Here is a 20180-nt window from a genome sequence, read left to right as displayed (position 1 = left end):
TGTTGTATTCAAAATTTTTGAAAATACTTTTTTTAAATTAAAGTTGTGAGACCTGTTTGATTTCTACTACCTTATTGAAATAAACACAGACCCAAGCTTCTCCCCCTGCTTTAGGAAAAGTGGACAAAATGATCGAAATAAAAATAAACTTTAAATTTGCCGCATATTCTGATGCAATTATTTCTTTTGTGTTACCTATGCAAAATTTTGTTAAAATCCCGTTTTTCTTATTCACGATGAAAATAATTTCCAGGAATTGATAGTGACCACTTTGATCGAGACTCTCCCTTAACAAGTAAAATATGATTCTTCATAAAATTTAACTGTTACTTATTTTTGAACACTAATTACATTTTTTTAAATGTTATGCTATGAGTTGGTTAATGATAACTTGCATCTTGGGTACAATAGGATTAATCACGCCATTATTTATAACTTTATTCGTTGCTGTTTCAGTTTAATTGCTCTTTGTTAATTCCCAGGATTTTCATTTTTATCCGCGATTTCTGCAAACCATACTTATTACTTCGAAACGTCTCGTATTTATTGATTGTAGTTCGTTGTTTCCTGAAACTGATTAGGCAAAGAGCCAGACGAATATTTTGCATTGCAAATCGCGTGCAAGTTTCTTTTTGTGTCTGCCTGCGGCGTGCAGAAAAATAGAATGGGGTCATCGATCAATTACATTTTTAACTCTGTTGTTCGATTATAAGATTACCGAATGACGAAGCCCAAAAACATTACTTTTACAATTTGGTACGATCGTATGAGCTTTCACGTAGACACTAAATTATTACCGGTTGTCAATTATGGATTAGCGGATTTTGGATTCGCTAATAATTTCCAACTCGATGCGTCTCTCTGCGTCCAAATTGATTGCGGATATAATGGAGTTCAAATTATCTGTGACATATTCCGCTTTCGTTTCAAGCGCATTTCAACGCTAATTGAATCCCAATTGATAGCGAGCGGTTAATTGAATATAATGATTTTTCTCCAAGTGGATAGAGAAATTTAATATTGCACGTACCGTGAAAAGAACACATTATTAAGAGCGAATTTATTATCTGGGGCGTAAATTCTCTGGTTGTCTGCGTATGTTGTCGGGCAAAGGATATGTTATGTTACTTATAGCCACTTTCATAAATATGATTTTCTATACAGGGTGAGCCGAATTGGGCACTTTTAAAGATAAGCTTCGTTTTCTAAGAGAAATGGACGCATGCAAAGTATAAAAACGTAACATGGATTAATATATGCCGTTTTAAAGTTGGCAGGTGTTTTATATATTTTCGAATGATCAAAATTATTTTTCTAAAAGTATAGCACACTTAATATTTTGCTCACGAAAAAATAAAAGATATTTTGTACCAATATCCGAATTTAGAATACGACTCGAGAAAAATATGAATATATTTTTTGAAAGGTAATTTTCATTCTGGGTTAAAATCAATTTTTTTCTTGGTAATTATTGAAAATTTGCTTTCAAAATATTATATGGTAGTTTTAATTATCAAATCAAATAATTCGGCATTTTTTATATACAGTATTTTGAATATTTGCGTTAGTATATTTTTTAAATGAATAAATGTGCATTAGTCTAGACTAGAAACAAATGTTCTAGTTAAATCTAATCAAGTTGAAAGTAAAAAAAGATAATCGAATTCGTACGTACCTATGTACGAGGAAATATTTGTTCATAAAAAATTGATACCTACACATTTTTTAAACTAACAGTTGGTAATAAACAGATTGCATATTCCCAAAATAACTTTCTGAACCTTATACTAAGTTCAACAAACAGCAATAAGAATCTTGTTCTGTGATTATTCGTCTAAAACCTGTCATGCAGTCCGAGCGATGCTTAAGGATATTATTACTCTCCACCAAAGTGGATAAACTGTATCTTTCTTATTTTTTAGAGGAAATGAAGCTTTTCTGGAATGGTGGTTTAAAAAAAAATTGCAAAAAATTGAAATGTTGATTATTTGGTTTAAAATACATTATTTGTCTTAGATATACATCTATACTATGTCATACGAAAATGTTAAAGTATTTAAAAAAAGTTAAAAGGATTTTTTCAATAATGACAAAAAAAGTGTCAAAAATCCCTGTCCACGTAACTTGAAGGTAATTTGGAATACCATCAATTTGGAATATTCCAAAATAGCAGCGCATGTTTTTTATTCATGAGATAAATGAAACATTGTTAACAAGTAACCAAACATTTATTAAAACAGAAAATTAAGTAGACTGCTGTATTAAAACAACGTTCTTTGAAGATTGACCCGGGATTCCTTGTTCTGTAGATTGTTCTACTTCGGTTTCTACTTCATCGCATAATTTTAGCTCCCTTGATGGTTCACCTTCATCAACGTATATCACTTTTGTTTAATTGTTAAACTGTACCGTTTTGAAATTGTTCTTCCTGCTTCGCCGCAAAGCAATCTGCCTTACTAAAGGCATGCCTTCCACTTTAACACTGCCGACAATGTCATTTTCAGTCAAAAGCGAAGCCATATGCGTACCTCCTCACCATAATTTCTCTCTGAAGGTCCCATAATTGATCTGTCCAAAGGCTGAATCCAATGAGAGCGTAGCGAATTAGGGTTACGTAGGTAACTCTGTTTTTGGTGCCCTTCAAAAACTAGATACTGGGTTATTATATTCAATAAAGGACTTAAACCACTCTGTAAATAAATTATGAATCCAACTAGACGCATGTGCTTTGCTTATTCAAAATATTTATTAAAAACAGGTTTTCACCCAATATTTTTACTGTTCAGTTGATGTCCTTTTCAGCAACTGAATGTGGTTCTTGGTACCTTAAAGTTTATGGATGCCTTAAGGTAACCCATTTTTTCTGCCTTACTGCCAGTGTGGATTCCAGTTCTGTCTCTGTTTAGGAGATTTCTTGGGTGGCATGGCTAAAACAAAAATAAAAATCAATTTGGAATATTCATCATTTATAGTATTCCAAATTAGCAATATGAAGGCCCACGTAGTTAAAAAAATACTTTGACTTATCGAAAAAATACAATTAACAAATTAGATAATAACCTTTTACTTACCTGAGGACCCAACTAATTTTAATTTAAAAATAAAATTCGAGGCAATGAGTGTCGATGTAATTCTACCGTTTTGAACAAACAATAGATGTTGCCCAAAATCAGAAGTTAGAAGTTTTTCTGGTCAATTGGTAATATGGAACTTTCTTTATTCAGTAAACATTACTTACGTTTTGGGAAAAAATGTTAGGTATTCTGCCGAGAGATATTGTTTTCATTGTATTTCGGCAAACTATGATGCAATAAGATAAAAATTATTAATATAACAAAAAAGAGTATATATTGTCGCTTCCTTTTTGTACCATCTATCGTTGGCAATCGTGCGTAATATTTGCTTAATAAAAAAAGTTTTATATGCCCCAATACTCAGGAAAATTTTATTTCGTTGGATTCAGTGCATGCGGTCAGGAACCTTAAAAAAATATAAAATCAAAAAATATTTTCAGTTATACAGACTGTTTCATATAAGCGTGGCAATGAAAAATATATAAGTATTACTTATTGACTTTTACTTTTATACTCATTTTTTGCCAACTTTGTACTTATGTTGCCTCCTATTTTTTTTTTCTAGTTTGTGCGAATAGCTGAAACTAAAGAAGGGCTTTTGGACTTTAATGATCTCGAAAATCAATTAAGACTGCATCAAAATTGCGGGAGACAATTGATAGGCTGTTTTTCGGTGGCCTCCAATGTTACCGGCATACTTATAGACGATGTCGCATGTACGATTTTACTTCATCAATATGGAGCGCTGGCCTTCTGGGATTACAATATGGCCGCACCTAGCATACATATTGACATGAATCCATCGGTGCAAGGGGTTGAAGATAATTTAGCGAATAAAGACGCTATTTATTTTAGCGGACATAAGTTTGTGGGAGGTGTTCAGACCCCAGGTGAGCTGTTTGCCCTATGTTACTTGCTTTCTTATTATCATATTGATTTGTTGCTTGCCTGAACTTTTATGTTGGGGTAAGATTGAAACTGTAGAGCAACAAATTGCATTTTTTTAACAATGTCGAAATTTTGTTTTAAAATGGAAAGATCTAGAACTGAGAGTTCATCCAAATTACACAGGGTATTTTATCAAATCGTGATATCCATTTTTTAAAATAGATTTATTAGAAAAAAAGCAAAAATTTTTCTTCTGTCCCTGTTATAACTTTCCAACTTAACTGAACTAAATTTGCTTTGAATTTGTGAAATAAATATTTTATCTCAGTACTTTGCGGTGCGCATGTCGCCAAGATTTTAGGAAACTTCTCGCGTAAAAATACTTTTTCTACTCCCGTATGTAATAGTATATTATGCAACAAGTGCGGTAAACGGCATTTGACTCACGAGTTTATTTGACACGAGCAGGGCGGGTTTTTAATAAACAAGTGAGTTAAAAAGTTCACCGAACGTGTTACATGCTATACTTTTTCTACGACCGTTTGTTTTTGATGTTTGGCAGTTCTGACCGTCATATCAGTGAATGTATTCGTGTAGTTTTTCGAAAATGTGCCCAAAAACTAACGGTCGTAGGAAAAGTATAGTATGCAACACGTTTGGTAAACTTTTTAAGTCAAAATACGCTCCGCTCGTGTCAAATAAACTCGTAAGTCAAATGCTGTTTACCGTACTTATTGCATAATATACTATACACTTACTTGTGTACACACTTATTTATAAGCGATACCGCGCATTATCCACCTTTTGATCGGGCAACTAAAAAATTCGATCGAAGTATTCCGAAGATCTGTCAACGCGCCTTAGGCCTTAAAGAACTTGCTTGATTTGATTTAACGTTTCGCATTAATTGAAAAATAATAATGCAAAAAATATTACGCTATGCTTTATTCAAAAATACTTTAAAATGATATTCTGGTCGGTATGTATGTGCTTTCATGAATTTGGTTATTTAATTGTAGGTATACTAATTGCAAAAAAAGTGGTGTTCCGCAGAATAAACACGTGCGAGCCAGACGGATTCTTTGCTTCCCATGAACATAATAAGGTGAGACGTAGTTTTAGATGTATTTTTCTTCTCCATTCTTTAAAATACCCAATTATACACCGATCGAGATGATTTTGCAACGCCTTGAATTTTGACGTTTGTTGACATCATTCAGTAAAAGTATAGTATGCAACGCGTCGATAAACTTGTTGCATAATAGGGTCTTTATCTCACTGGTTTTTAAAGTTATCAGAAAATGGTATCTACAAAAGTTGTTAAGATTGTTAGGATGCACAATTTAAAATTATGTTAAAGTATACAGGATGGCTCAAGCGAATAAGACCTACATTTTTATAAATGCATTTTTGTGTGCATTTGTTTTGAAATTCTTCAACTTAATAGTTGAACATAAACAGATATAAACACCTTCTTTAACATATCCCCACAAAAAGAAATATTATTTAAGTTGAGATAAATAATTCTCCAAATAAATATAAAGAAACACATAAACTAATAAGAAACAAGGTCAGATTGCCTAAGAAAGCGTATTATGGTGAAAAATGCACTGAGATCGATGAAGTTCAAGAAAAACACGATATCTTTAATGTCAACAAAAAAGTAAAGGAACTATCAGGCAAACAACGACAGAGACAAGACTCAGAGATAAAGAGGGACATATCAAGTAAACTGAAACGGTTGGAAAAATATATAGAGAAACTCTTTGCAGACACAAGGCAACAAAATCTGGAACAAACAGGTGACATAGGTCCGGATATTACTAATGTGGATGTCTTGAGTACCATAAAGAATATGAAAAGCAAGTTATCCGCACCTGATCAGATATTTTTAGAGAATTTTAAACTTATTGATCGAACCTCCTTAGTACCGTTTACAAAATGGGCATAATCCCAAACGAATGGCTTTTATCAACATTTGTAGCTATTCCGAAAAATCCGAATCACAGAATCATAAGTCTGATGTGCCACATCCTAAAGATGTTTTTAAAAATAATCCACAAGCTTGTATATAACAAGATTGCTTTCGAAAAATCGTCACTGGGCGAGGCAAGTTTGTAGCGCGTAGCACGAAGCAGCTTTTTATTATGAAAGGAAAGAACTTCGCGGTTTCGTGAGATAAAGGGACGCATTGTTTTTCTATCGTGCTTCTGCGGAACACTATGGAACTTTCGCAAAATCGATGTAATTTAATTGTGCATGTACACATGCAGCAAACATCGGTAAATATTAAAATTTGCACCAGTAATAGCGTTCTCGAATGACATTTTTGTAAATATTTCGCGCCCTGTATTATTGACGAAACCTGAAAATCTCCCACCACACGTTTTATGATACTGTTCAAATAAAATTATCCCATCTTTAACGGTTTTTCATTTATCGCCAATAATTTTCCCACAAAAGCGGAAATTTCTAGGATCTATTAGAATGTCTTGGCCACACACTACGTACTCTGTATATAATTCCAACAATGTTCTAAATAGAGGATATAGCCCTGTATCTCCTTAGTTTCCTGGTATCCGAATTTTTCCAATAGAGTCAATGGTTTTAAAAAAACTGCTTGTTTTCTGAAACCATGTAATAGCAATACGTGGTAATAGTAAATGACGTCATCGAGTCTAGATTGAGGGCGAGAAATGGTGATTTTCATTTGGATTTTTTCAAATAACCCGAACAGCGTATGTGATAGACGAAAACCGTAAATACAAAAATTGTAGCTCTAGGTACGGCCTATAACACCGTTTGAACGGATTAGCTATTGTTTGTACGAATTTTGGTTTACGGTTAATAATTTACTCTCTAAAAGAACAATTTTCAGGGTCTTTTAGATTTTTGTCCATAACATGGACTTGGACATGGCTTTGGAGGAATAGATGTTTTTCTGGATGCCAAAATAATCACAAAAAAAAGTACTTCGCGCTTACTTACTTATTGCTCCCAATTTAAAGGGTCCAGACTTCTAGATATCTCCCAAGTCTGAAATCGGTAGCTGCAAATTTGGACTGCTTATTATGTTTTTTTAATATTGCACGGAATATCGCGAACACCCTGTCCAATACTTAAAAACTGTAAATACAAAAGTTTAAGCTGTCTATAAGGGCCTATATCGTCATGTAAAAGAAACTGACATCTAAAACAAAGATTTGAAATTATTGCCAATTTTCAATAATAGGGGGACCAATTTTTCATTTTTTTTGAATTAGCGGCGCACCCTGTATATTTTTGAAAAATTGTCAATAATAAAAGTTTATGGAGTCGTTTCCCCTGCTTCTTCTGGTTCAAGAATTTTTTCTTTTATGTAGACCCTTGCACATGCGATTTTTTCTTAAATACTTCCCGACCCCCCAGCCCCCCATTTTTAATAGGTACCGTCACGGGGCAAAGCTGCATAGATGTGCCAAATATGAAGTCGATTGCTTCAAATTTCGGACACTTAGTGTTTCATAGCAATGCCCAAAAAACAGTCGAAAATCGCGAAAAAAAAGATGGATACCGGCGTCGGATCAGGGCCATTTCTTATAAGCTTATGTGGAAGATTATGAAGGACGCAAATTTCAATTTTGTAGCTCCAACGGTTCGAAAGTTATTCAGGAAAAACCAAAAAACGAGAACGGAGAACGGACAAACAGACAAAAAAAATTTTTTTTCGACGGTGATCATTTCTGTACCAACGGCGATCCCTTAGGACCTACCGTTACCAGGATATAAAATTTTTATACGAACGCAGATACTTTCGAAAAATTCGATTTCATCGATTTTCGAAAGTAACAAACTTGAAGAAGATATTAGCCAGTTTGGGTTCAGGAATGCAACGGGAACAAGGAAAGCATTATTGGCCCTGAATGTTTTAATGCAAATATGTTTGGATGTAAACCACGATTTTTTCGTCTGTTTTGTGGATTACAACAAAGCTTGCGATCGTGTGAGGCACGGCCGTATATTAGACTTTATCCAGAGCGCCGAGCTTCTTCAAAACAGATATTTTCAAGGCTGACAAAAAAATTTGCAGCAAACGGTAACGTATTAAATGGTAAAAAGGTATGCCGGAATCATAATGTTTTAAATGAAGAAAATAAGGCAAACATATTAGGATTCTATGAAGCACATCCCGTTTCCTCTATTACTAGAGTATATGCGGAGACAGGTATTTCTCGGAGATCAATCCACTCAGTTTTGAAAGAATATATGGTAAAACTTCAAAATTAAGTGTAGAAGAAGGGGTGTAATAAATAAAATACGCGATATTGGTCTTTAAATAATTCTAGACAAATACACGAAATAAAAACCCAGTGGTATTAATCAATTAATGTATGATGTGGTGTCACAGATTATTTATAGATCAAAAATTAACTGGAGATCATTTTTTGCATCTCTTAGAGTAACAAATACAAGAATATATCGAAGATTTACCCCTAAATATATGATTATATGGCAGCAAGACGGTGCCCCTCCTCACAATGTTGTGCAGGTTAAAAATTTTCTTAAGATGGAGGGGTTGGATAAGGAACGGCGGAACTATAGATTGGCCAGCCACCAGCCCCAACGTAGCTTTAATAGGTTTTTTCTTTTGGGGACACATAACAAATCACGTGCACAGAACTCCTTGTAATAATGTCGTGGAACTTCGCAAAGGATTTGTTCTGTGTTTTAATTTGTAAATAATTATTGTCAAAAACGAGTCTACTAAAAAATAAACTGTGTTACATCATAGGCGGTGCTCTATTAAAAAAATGGAATGTGAGCTTATATGTCAGAAAATTGATAGTTTTGTTTTATACGTCATTTGGAAAACAACTTGGCTAGTAACCTTACATGTTGTTTTTTGTTTACCTTGATTTCTACAAAAACAAAAGAGTTACAGCCCATTACAATGTTATCAAGATAAATTGAACGCACGGTACAGTGATCTTTTCTATTATTTAACATTTCGATTGCTATCTGTGTGTTAAGCTTCTTCTGTGATCACATAAACGATATATCCCTGTTTTATTGCTTTCATTTATTTATTTTTAATCCACCATTATTACACATGTTCGTTGGCCCAAACAGGGTCCAAGTCCTAGATCTGAGGGGCAGAAAAGGAATCGGAGCCCGGTTAATATTAATTTCTCATTCGAACGTAAACTTGTTTGACCTTCAACGACGAATAAACTTTAATATTTTTTTTGTAATCATATTAAACTTCTCAGCGGAAAGTCAACGCGGTTCGTTTCAAACAAATTGAAAATTCGTTCCGGACATTTTTCCGTAATTAATCACTTCCTCTTTCTAGGGTTTCGAATTGCAAGAAGAAGGCAATTGCGCAGCCGTAGTAGAATCGATAAGATTCGGTCTGATAATGCAGCTTAAGGAGACCGTTTCCGCTGCAAACATACAGCAAAGGCAGGAAAAAATCAACAGGTACCTACTTTATTCATTGATGTTTTTAGTAAAATAAATACTGTGGCAACGACATCCATTTAGCTTTTCTGGTTAATTGTAAAAACGCGTCGGCCACTAGAAGATATTACTTTAATTAATTTGTATGTATAATTTATATATTAAACAGCCACTTTTTAATCGCAATAGTACGAAGCTAGTTACTCGTTTTTGTAATTGGGCAAACTTGGAAACGTGTAATAAATATTTCATGGCTGTTTTGTTTTTGTCGTAAAAACGGCCATTAAAGTGCCGATTCAAAATAAACGTTTTTAAACAATGGTTTCCGGTATGATTTACATGCTGCGTTGTGGCAAAACACAATTCTAAATATACCACCTTCGGATGTTAATGTTCCAGCACTTCGATGATTTGCTTAAATATTTTTTGAGTAGAAAATTTTAATCTGCTTAATTCCAGTTCCGGTAAAATGTTAACTCATAAGTGACATTCTGAAAAAATTGTTTTATTGATTTTAGATGAAATTGAAGTTACTAATAATTTAACAATTTATCTTTATCCTCGGATTTCCCGGGTCGAGTAGTTAATCTGTCTTCTTCACCTAAATTATTAAATAAATGGTCACTTAACTAGATGCGAGTGCACCTTTTATTATGATACTTCCGCGGGCATTAAAGTCGAAATATTACTGATCCCCACTGCACTCGGTATCACTTGTTAATACCTGCTGACGACAAGCATAGCCGCTGTAATTTGTATCTCGTATGTCAAAAAGAACTGGAATTGAGATTTACTAGTTTGTGAACGCGCGTAGTTGAATAAAAAAGGCGGAGATGCAGAAATATATGTATAATAAAATCTAATCCCTTTCTACCCTAGGGAGTAAGGGTGACATTTCTGCATGCAATTTAGTTAACTATATATTAAAAGTTTCCAGTCTTTTCTATTTAGTGCCAATTTTTTAGCTTTTACCCATGTTCGTCCCCTCTTTTTCAAAATCTTTCCCAATGTGGTGTCCCACGTTGCTCTGGGTCTTCCTCTTTTCTGCTTTGCCTTCATTTTACTCTGCCCAACTCTTTTAACCGGTACAGTGCTGCTCAATCTCTGTAAATGGCCCCAGCAGCCAAGTTGTTTCTTTTCTATGAATTATTTATGGATTCCAGCTTTAACTCTTATCTTATTTCTTAATTTTGTCCCTTCTTGTTATTCCTTTCACTCCTCTCAAGCATATCATATCTGCTGCTCTAATTTTGCTCTTGTCCTTGTCTGACTATATCCAAGACTCGGAGCGCTATGTAAGGATTGGTCTGTAAATTGTTTTTTTACTCCCGTCTGTAAAATACCTAATTACACACCGATCTAGAGTGCGGGAAGCACCACTTTACCACGTCAGTTTCGTTTGCCATGGATCCGATCCACTTCGGACATTTCCGGGGTTTTACCGCACGGGTTTGCGAGCAATCGTTAGGCGAAAATATAACCAAAAACAAACGGTCGTAGAAAAAGTATAATATGCAACAGGTTCGATAAACTTTTTAAGTCACTGGTTTATTGAACACTCGCTCCGCTCGTGTTAAATAAACTAGCGAGTCAAATGCCGTTTACCGCACTTGTTGCATAATATACTATTGTAAACTTTTATTTTAGTTTCTTTGGAAATTTCATTTTTATTTATGAGCCCCTTAGTCAATGCACAGTATTTGCCTTTTCTATTCTATTATTTAATTCTGTATCCTGTCCTCCTGTTTCTTCGAACATAATTCCCAAGTACTGGAAGATACTAACTTGTTCTATTAGTGTCTCACGTATTCTCATCTCTAATTTCTCTTTTTCGTTTGACACTGCCTTAACTTTGGTTTTATTTATGTTCATTATTATTCCGTTTCTCGTTAGTATCTGATCCCAATTGTTTAGATTCTCCTCCAGATCCTTCGAGGTTCCTGCTATGATCGTTATACCATTTTAAATTTTTTCGAAATTACTTCTTTTAAAGTGAACACGTGATCCTGGGTGCTTTTGCGTTTCCAGAATCCACTTTACGTTTCTGTTAGAGTTAGTTCTACTTTTCTCAAACAGTTTCAATGGTATACATAGCAGTGGTAATCCTCTATAATTGTTGCAGTTCTTGTTATCTCCTTTTTTGTGCAGTGGTAGTATTAAACCCATTTTCCAATTTCCGGTATCTTTTCTTCTACCCATGCCATAGAAATATATGTTAAATTAACAGTTTGAATGCATTTTATGAGTTATTATAAGATTTATTCATGTTGTAAATTTTTTCGCCAAACAATCATTCACTATCTATCCACCATCTATTTTTTTTTTAACTTTTCGCTCGTAGGTTTGGAATAGGAAACTTCTCTTGATACAGAAAAAGCGATAAACTCAAAATTTAATTCCTATAGCCCAAAAAGGATGATGATTTTTTTTTAAATAAGAATTATGTGGGTTGTAAATAAATACAAAATAGGGATAAAAATTCATATAAATGGGGGTCCAAAACGTCTTAGTTTTTAACATAGAGGGTGTTAAATTTGAAGGGGTGAAGGCGATTTTTTGTAAATATTTTCGAAACACGTAAACATTTTTAAATAAAATTTTAGGCTTTATTTAACGAACTAAAACACTATTTTTTATCAACAATGGACAAAATTGAAATCTGTCGAATAATTGACATTTAACTTTTATTTACCCAGCAACACAAACAAATGAAACGCGTCATTAGCTTCCAAAGGCTTACTAATGATTATCTGCACCTCGATTGTAAGCATTGAAATAAAAAAACAAAAACAAATTTGCAAATAAATTTTCTAAAGCACTTCTTGAGAACGGTGTGTTCCAGCGAGGTACGATAAGGGTGCCTTATTTATTTAGAAAATTTCATATTTTCAAATTTTGCAGTCTAAATTACGAAAATTCGACCCCTAAAGATCAATACTAAGTTTTAGCTCGTTAAATACAGCTTAAAAAGTTTAGTAACTTTACCAAATTTTATTTAAAAATGTTTATGTGTTTCGAAAATATTTACAAAAAACTAATACGTTTCGGACCCTAGTTCGTATGACCTTTTATATTCCTTAATAATTACATTGTCTATAAGAAAATTACTTCTGTCCGTACTGGTATTGGAATTTAATTTTGAAATTATTGTTTTTCTGATTTGCGTTTCTAAAGTTATGAGTTTCTAAACGAGTAGAGATCAAACAGTCTCTTAGCTAGATGAGCATATATGAGCATATATATATATATATATATATTCAATTAGGTATATCATACTCCGGTGAAATAATGGGCTGTAAACAGTTAGACTACCAATCTACCAATAAATCTAGCGCATGTTCGTTGCCTAAAACTAAAGAACGCTTAGCTAATATTGAAATAAAGTAAACTCTAAGATCAATGTTATGGACTAAAGACTTACCACCTTATGGTAAGGTAACTTATATTTTAGGATGCGCAAAGTCCGGAGTCCGAAAAATTATTTTCTGCGAGTTATTTCTTCATTTTTAAATTCTTTTTTTAAATACATATGGTTATATTTGCTAAAATTTGGTTGCGGGACGTCATCCGTTCGTTGGGTGAATTCAGATTGAAGTACTGTTGCAAATCAATTGTTCATATCTTCCAAGGAAGTTAAGTTATTTAAAATTGACAATTCAGTAAAGAATAAACCGATTTTACATTTTAGACTTTTAGTAGGTATTGTAAAATAAATTTCAACCTCTATTTTCAAACCGATTTCATTAAAATCTGAGTAAATTTTTTTCGACTGTTAGGTGCTATTGTAGTCCTGGTTTTTAGGCAAATGCTGCAGCATATAAGGACCATCCCCGAAATCATCTTACTGGGAAGCAATTCTCCGAATTTGAAACGCGTCTCGGTATTTTCCTTTATGGTGAGACATCCGAGGGGTTCCTTTTTGCATCACAACTTTGTATGTGCGGTTCTTAACGACGTATTCGGAATTCAAGTGAGAGCGGGATGTCCGTGTTCCGGTGTATACGCCCAAGATATGCTGGGTATCGATCAAAGTCTCGCCGATCAGTACGAAAATATAATGTTGGAGGATAGGTAAGTTAATAATATTATAAAAATTAAATGGATCATAACGGGTGCAAAAATTAACTTTATTTATTAAGTTCGCGCTACTGCGACAATAGGCCAGAATAATTAGAATTGTGGTGGAAGTAATAGCCAAAGTAGCGTTTCATCTGGAATTGTACAGATTCACAGCTGAAATGCTAAAATTAAAATCATACTCAATATAGCGTTTCATTTAAGGGTACTCAGATTTATAACTGAAAATTTCCTACAATAAAATTAACAATCAAAGTTTCGTGTAGAACTTATTAGCGTATTAACTTATTTATAATTAAAAGCTAATAGGCAATATAGTGTTTCATCTAGAACTGCCCAGATTGTTTTTAATTAAAAACGTAGTGAAATGAAAATAATAGGTAAAATAGTGTTTTCTATACACATGATCAGATTTATAAACACTATACAATTAATTTAATAGTCAAGATAGGGTTTCGTGTAAAACTGCTCAGATTTATAACTCAAAACGTAATGTTATGAAAATAATAACCAAAGTGATTCATCTAGGGGCTGCTCAGATTTTTAAATGTAAACTGGCTACGATAAAATTAATAGTCAAAAGAGCGTTTCATCTAGAACTGCTCAGATCTATAACGAGAAACCTGCTAAAATGAAAATCATATTCAAAGTAGAGTTGCTCAGATTTATAACTAAAAGATGGTGAAATGAAAATAATGTCAACATAGCGTTTCATTTAGAACTGTTAAGATTTATACTTCAAAACGTGTTAAAAAGGAAAGATAATAAATCAAAATACTGTTTTATTAAGGGATGCTCAAATTAATAACCGCAAAAGTGCTACTAATTAAAACGCAATAAAATGAAAACAATAGTTGAAATAGTATTTCATATAGTGATTGCTCAGATTTATAACCGAGAACGTGTTACAACGAATTTAATAGTCACAATAATAGTCCAAATAGTTTTTCACATGTGGATGCTAAGATTTATACGTGGAAACCTGTTACAATGTATTTATCAGTCAAAATAGCGTTTCATCTAGAACCGCTCAGCTACCATGAAAGTAATAGCCAACATAAGGTTCCATCTAGAAAAACTCACATTAATAACTAAACACGCAGTAAAATTAAAATAACGATTAAAACAGTGTTTCATATAGTGATCCTGAGATTTATAACCGAGAATGTGTAACAATGAATTTAATAGTCCCAATAATAGGCCAAATAATTTTTCATATAGGGATGCTAAGTTTTATACCTGGAAACGCGTTACAATGAATTTAATAGTCAAATAACCGCAAACGTGCTACGATGAAATTGATAGTTAACATAGCGTTCCATCTAGAGAAACCCAGATTAATAACTAAAAACGCAGTAAATTGAAAACAAAAGTCAAAATAGTGTTTCATATAGTGACGTTCAGATTTATTACCGAGGAGGTGTTACAATGAATTTAATAGCCACAGTAATTGTCCATATAGTTTTTCATATAGGGGTGCTAAGATTTATACCTGAAAACGTGTTACAGTGAATTTAATAGTCAAAATACTACGACGAAATTAATACTCAAGATAGCGTTTCATCTAGAAGTGCTAAAGTTTATAATTGAGAACGTCTTAAAAAGAAAAGATAACAAATCGAAATAGTGTTTCATCTAGAGATGCTCAAATTAATAACCGCAAACGTGTTACAATGAAATTAATAGTCACCATAGCATTCCATCTAAAAAATCCAGATTAATAACTAAAAACACAGAACAGAGAAGGTGTTACAACGAATTTAATATTCAAAAAAGCGTTTCATCTAGAACTGTTTAAATGTATAACTAAATAGTTTTAAATGGCTCGAGTAGAACCTCAAGGTTATTAAAGCCTTTATGGATTTTATAAAATTTATAAGAAACTGAGGCTCAACTAAACTGTACTTTCGGAAAAAAATTCAAAGTTTGATACACCTTTATACACTCTATATACAATAACAATAAAAAATTTAGAGACCCGGTGATTTCCCGATTTCCAAAAAAATGTTCCAGTAGTATTTTGGATCTATTTGAGTTTACGTTTAAGTTCTGCCGTTGCTCTTGACAACATTTAAAGAGAGAAAAAGATTTTATTAATTTCTATGAGTTTATGGTATAGGCACTTAAATTGATGCAGAACGAGAGTTTAAATTAGCAGGTGACGCAAATGCATAATCTCCCGCTACATATGTTAAATATCAACCGCAATAAAAACTATTTGCCAGCTCAGGAAATGATGCAGAATATTGATAATGAAAATCCAATTGTAATTCACATAAAATCTAAATACATATGTGCTCCAGTCAGACCAGTAGTGACTGAAACAAAAACGATTCGTATCTCTTAGCTATATTGTTACCATAACCATAAATAACGATTTCGAAACTGATAAACAAAACTCATGTGTCAATTTACGACATCCAGTAATGCACTAGATAATGCTATGATGTAACAGCACCATTGCTCTGACTGGACTTTACCATCATGCCTTCATAAATGGCAAATTAAGAATATGTTTATGGTAGGCCGTATCAGTGTTGATTTTATATATAATCTGGCATGGTAAATATCACAAAATTATGAATTATGACAATGGAAGGGTAATGGACAAGAATTTGTGCAATATTTATATTGGCGTAACATTTTGATCTTTGTTCTTGAAGATAAAAAATTAGAATTTGCATCCAATTGAATTTTTTCTATTCAGACGCTTGAGCAGTTTGAATCTGGGCGCAGAAAACTCCACTTTAGAACTCTTACGACCCGGATTTACAAGAATAAGTCTTCCGTATTTTATAAACGATGCTGAACTGGCTTTCATAATGGAAGCCGTTAAAATGGTGGCCACGGAAGGTTGGAAACTTCTGCCGCAATATGTCGTGGACCTCGAAACCGGTGAATGGCGTCACCACACAAACGGTATTCATAGAGACCGAAAATGGCTTTCTTCAATAAGGTAGGCTCTAGTGTAACCACATGGCATATGTCTTGTTCTCTGTAAGACTGTGAAATATGATACATTTGCCTACCGTTTCAGATATGTTGAAGGCAAAATGACGATGAACGAAAGGAGAATATCGGGACCGGGGTTGTTCCCTCAAAATTACTCCGAATGTCTTCAAACCGCCAGAAACCTGTTCAATCGAGCTAGAAAAACTGCCAACAAGATTCCTTATCAGGATCAAGGAATTTCTTTTGACGCTAGAGCAGAGAAACTGAGGTATGGTCTGTTCATAGATATAAAAAAATTACCAATTGCTTGTGAATGGGATTATCCAAGGGTGGTCATTAACATACAATGCAACAAGATTATTACCTAAAGTTTCGGAATTTAAATTGAGCTAAAATTCTGGTCCGTAAGAGAAAATAATTTTATACCTACCTGTGTTTAATATTCTTTGGTTTGGTATGCTACTTAGTTTAAGGTTATTAGTAATCATTCTTATTTCGTCTGTAATACAACGTGTGTTGAATCGTGTGCGAATTATGCAAAATATGTGCGAGTCTAGTGTATCTCAGGAGATGCTCCCACCCAAATGTAGAAAACACTATTCTATTGAGATTAAGGAAGTTATAAACAATGTTTATTTGACTCTCATTGAACGTGGTGCCAGCAAGCAAGCATCTTTAGAAGAAACAGCCACATTGACGAAAATCCAACATCAACTGTATGGAAAATTGTGAATAATCCCATTTCAGCGAGGAAAACAAGAAGTGATGCTAACGTTTTCTTGAGTGTAGATGAATGTGATCAAGATATAATACTGCGCAAAATGTGGCAGAACTACCTTATGGAAGTGTATTCAACACAGGGGTTTTAGATTTAAAAAAATTGACAAAAGGCATGTTTTAATGGAATCTTTTAGACTTCAGAAATGGCGACTGGAATATCTAGAAAAAAATAGGATTTACAGAGAACAACAAATACCAATTATTTACTTGGATGAAACCTGGTTCGACACGTATGATATTCCGGAAGAGGGTTGGGTTGACTCAACTGACAAGTATCAAACAAACGCGTCATCAAAAAGAGGTAAAAGAATAACTATTTTGCATGCTGGCTCTAAAGACGGTTGGATTCCAAATGGACTTTCTCTGTCTGCGAAAAATATTAAAGATTCTTCTCTGGATTACCATGAAGACACCACCGCTGATTTATTCGAAAGTTGGTATAAAAACAAACTAGTTCCAAACATTCCTCCTAACAGCGTCATTGTAATGGACAATACAAGTTATCACAGTAGAGAGTTGACTAAAACCCCTTCCTTATGTGACACAAAGGCAACAATCCAAAACTACAAGTATAATAACGACATTTATTTTCACGAAAATTATACCAAAAAGCAATTAATTTAGGTTGGACCTACAAAAGGAATACGTCTGTGATAATTATGCAAAAAATCTAGGGCATACAGCTTTAAGGTTTTCACCTTACCACTGTATATTTAATCCCATTGAACATGATTGGCACAAACTGAAATCTGCCATTCGTCGTAACAATGTTTTTCGCCGTGTTAACTCCAATGTCTTCAAACTTATAGAAACCGAAGTTTTTAACATCCCTCCACAAAGTTCGGCAAATTCTGTTAAACATATAGAAAAAGCACAACAATCGTATATGCATATTGCAAATAATATAGAACGAATAATAACTAGAACAGGCGATGATAGCGATAGTGATACTGATATATTATGTGAGTAATTTGAAGTAATTTAAGTAGGTAATAAAAATAATTTGTAATTTTATTTTAGATTTAAACATAAATACATACATAAATAAATAAATATTGTTTAGTATCTTGCCTAACAAAACCCCAAATAATTAAATTCTAAACAAAGTACGGACCTGTCCGGCCATAATTCATTCTTACAGCTTGCCCGGGTCTCTCCTTAATTCGTATCAGTTAGTCACTTTCTTATATCTATGAACAGACTTTACGTGAATTTTAGGATTGGCATAGAGAATTCGAGGTGTTTAAATGTACCGTTATAGATATGACTTACATACTGTATAAATAAGTATATATAGTAAATTAAAATCATATACTTGCAGATGGTTTATGTTACAACACGAAGCACAAAGTTTGCTCACCAGCAACGCTCAAAACGTGAAACAGAAAGTGCCCTTCGACCCCAGCTTCTGCAGCAACGGTAGAAAAACGGAGAGGTATGAGGAGAATCCTCAGCAGCAGACCTCCACACCTCGGACTCACAATTTGTCTAATTGCGGCGAATCTCCGAGACATTACAGTTTACCGTCGATCGACGATCCTAGAATTCTAACGTGCTCGTCCCCAGTGCCATACTTTCTGCAGGATGTGAACGGTCTCTATTACCCTCAGATGTCACAACCGACAGTCAATTTTGCTGTCGGGGAAGCTGTCAATTCCGCCAACCTACATCTTCACCAGCAGTCATTTGCCAGAGATAGGTTCGTGGTGTCGCTTGATTATCTAGATTTACGTCGTAACATTTTAGTTTGATTTCCAGATGCTTGAGCTTGGGTCATCCCAACGTTTCACCTCCCGTTCTAAGTCCATCGACGCGCGTTAGTTTGGGGATGGCGGCTCCGATCAGGCAACGTCAGTTAAGTTACAGTAGTCAGAACGACACACATTCCTTGGAATCGGAGGCGAATTTGTCACCAACGCATAGTCTAAGTCTTCTTCCCAACAGTTCCTTCGAATATAGTCAGCAATTGGGTCGGGCATCGCCTGCTCCCGATCTCCAAACTTACGTCACCGAAATGACCAAAGAACTTGCCACAAATATAAAGTCTGAAATTAGGGAAGTGATATCCAAAGTCGAGGACGTTCTCGAAAATACCGACAGTATTGACAGTAGCGCGTTCCTGTGCGAACGCAATGGTGAGTGAAAACACTTTCAACCGTTAAAAAAAAAAGTTGAATTAAATAGTCCGTAAATTTTCAGGAAGCGGTAGCGAAGACGGGCGAAGCGATTCGATTTCGGCCAACGAAGTAGCCGAATATTTGGAAAAAATCTCCATTGAAATGGCGAACGAAGTAAAGTCTGAAATTAGGGACGTAGTTAGCGCCGTAGATGTCTTCATAACTCCTGACTGCAATCAGTTAACGTATGCAAAGAATGACGACTGCGAGGAGACGTCGTGCGAAAATCGAGATACGTATCACACGCCGGGCAGTAGCAGTGAAACGGTGATACAACTGATAGAGTCCGGCCCTGGATCGACGAAACCGACAGGGGATCAGCTCCTAAACGACAACGGGAACAAGAGCAAAATTTTGTCGTCATCGACGGTTGCCAGTGTCAGTTCACAAGATAGCGGCATAAACATGTCGTTCCATGAACAAGACGGAAACCAAAATAGCGAGTTTAAGGGCAGAAGTCAATCCGATTCGAGGGGCCACAGAAAATCCGAATCGGACATTAGATTTTCCACTTTGCAAAAGCATAGGCCGACGATCCACAGGGACATGAGCGACGACGCCCAAAATTTGGAAAGGCTGATTTCACGACCTTGGATCTGTTCCGAAAAGACCCTATGGAAGTCCGCCGTCGAGGCCATAACAGAATATAAAATGATAAAAGATGGTAAGATTTATTTATAAATAATAATAAATAAACTTAAAAATTGTTTTCTTTGTAAATGTGTGAGATAGAAATTGCAACATCCATTAAATCTAATATTTGGAAGAGTAACTGGGAAGAATGTGAAGAATA

General features: G+C 34.4%; 1 protein-coding gene across 3 annotated transcripts in view; it reads left to right on the top strand.

Annotated features, from left to right (window-relative positions):
- LOC132704897 (uncharacterized) overlaps nt 1–20180 on the top strand; it is a 63829-nt gene that overhangs the window by 37175 nt on the left and 6474 nt on the right. Inside the window, exons 4-12 of one of the 3 annotated variants that reach the window (XM_060675211.1) lie at nt 3640–3964; nt 4982–5067; nt 9295–9422; nt 13203–13472; nt 16186–16434; nt 16516–16698; nt 18532–18909; nt 18969–19345; nt 19410–20051. In XM_060675211.1, coding sequence (XP_060531194.1) covers nt 3640–3964; nt 4982–5067; nt 9295–9422; nt 13203–13472; nt 16186–16434; nt 16516–16698; nt 18532–18909; nt 18969–19345; nt 19410–20051 — 2638 coding nt within the window. Of the gene's footprint in view, nt 1–3639; nt 3965–4981; nt 5068–9294; nt 9423–13202; nt 13473–16185; nt 16435–16515; nt 16699–18531; nt 18910–18968; nt 19346–19394; nt 20052–20180 lie in introns of all 3 variants that reach the window. The other 2 variants (XM_060675210.1, XM_060675212.1) reach the window with 2 other exon arrangements.

The sequence above is a fragment of the Cylas formicarius genome, unplaced genomic scaffold (genome assembly GCF_029955315.1).
Source record: "Cylas formicarius isolate icCylForm1 unplaced genomic scaffold, icCylForm1.1 PGA_scaffold_7__23_contigs__length_41026272, whole genome shotgun sequence".
Lineage (NCBI taxonomy): Eukaryota > Metazoa > Arthropoda > Insecta > Coleoptera > Brentidae > Cylas > Cylas formicarius.
Note: the sequence above shows the minus strand (reverse complement) of the source record. Positions and strands in the feature narration are given on the sequence as shown.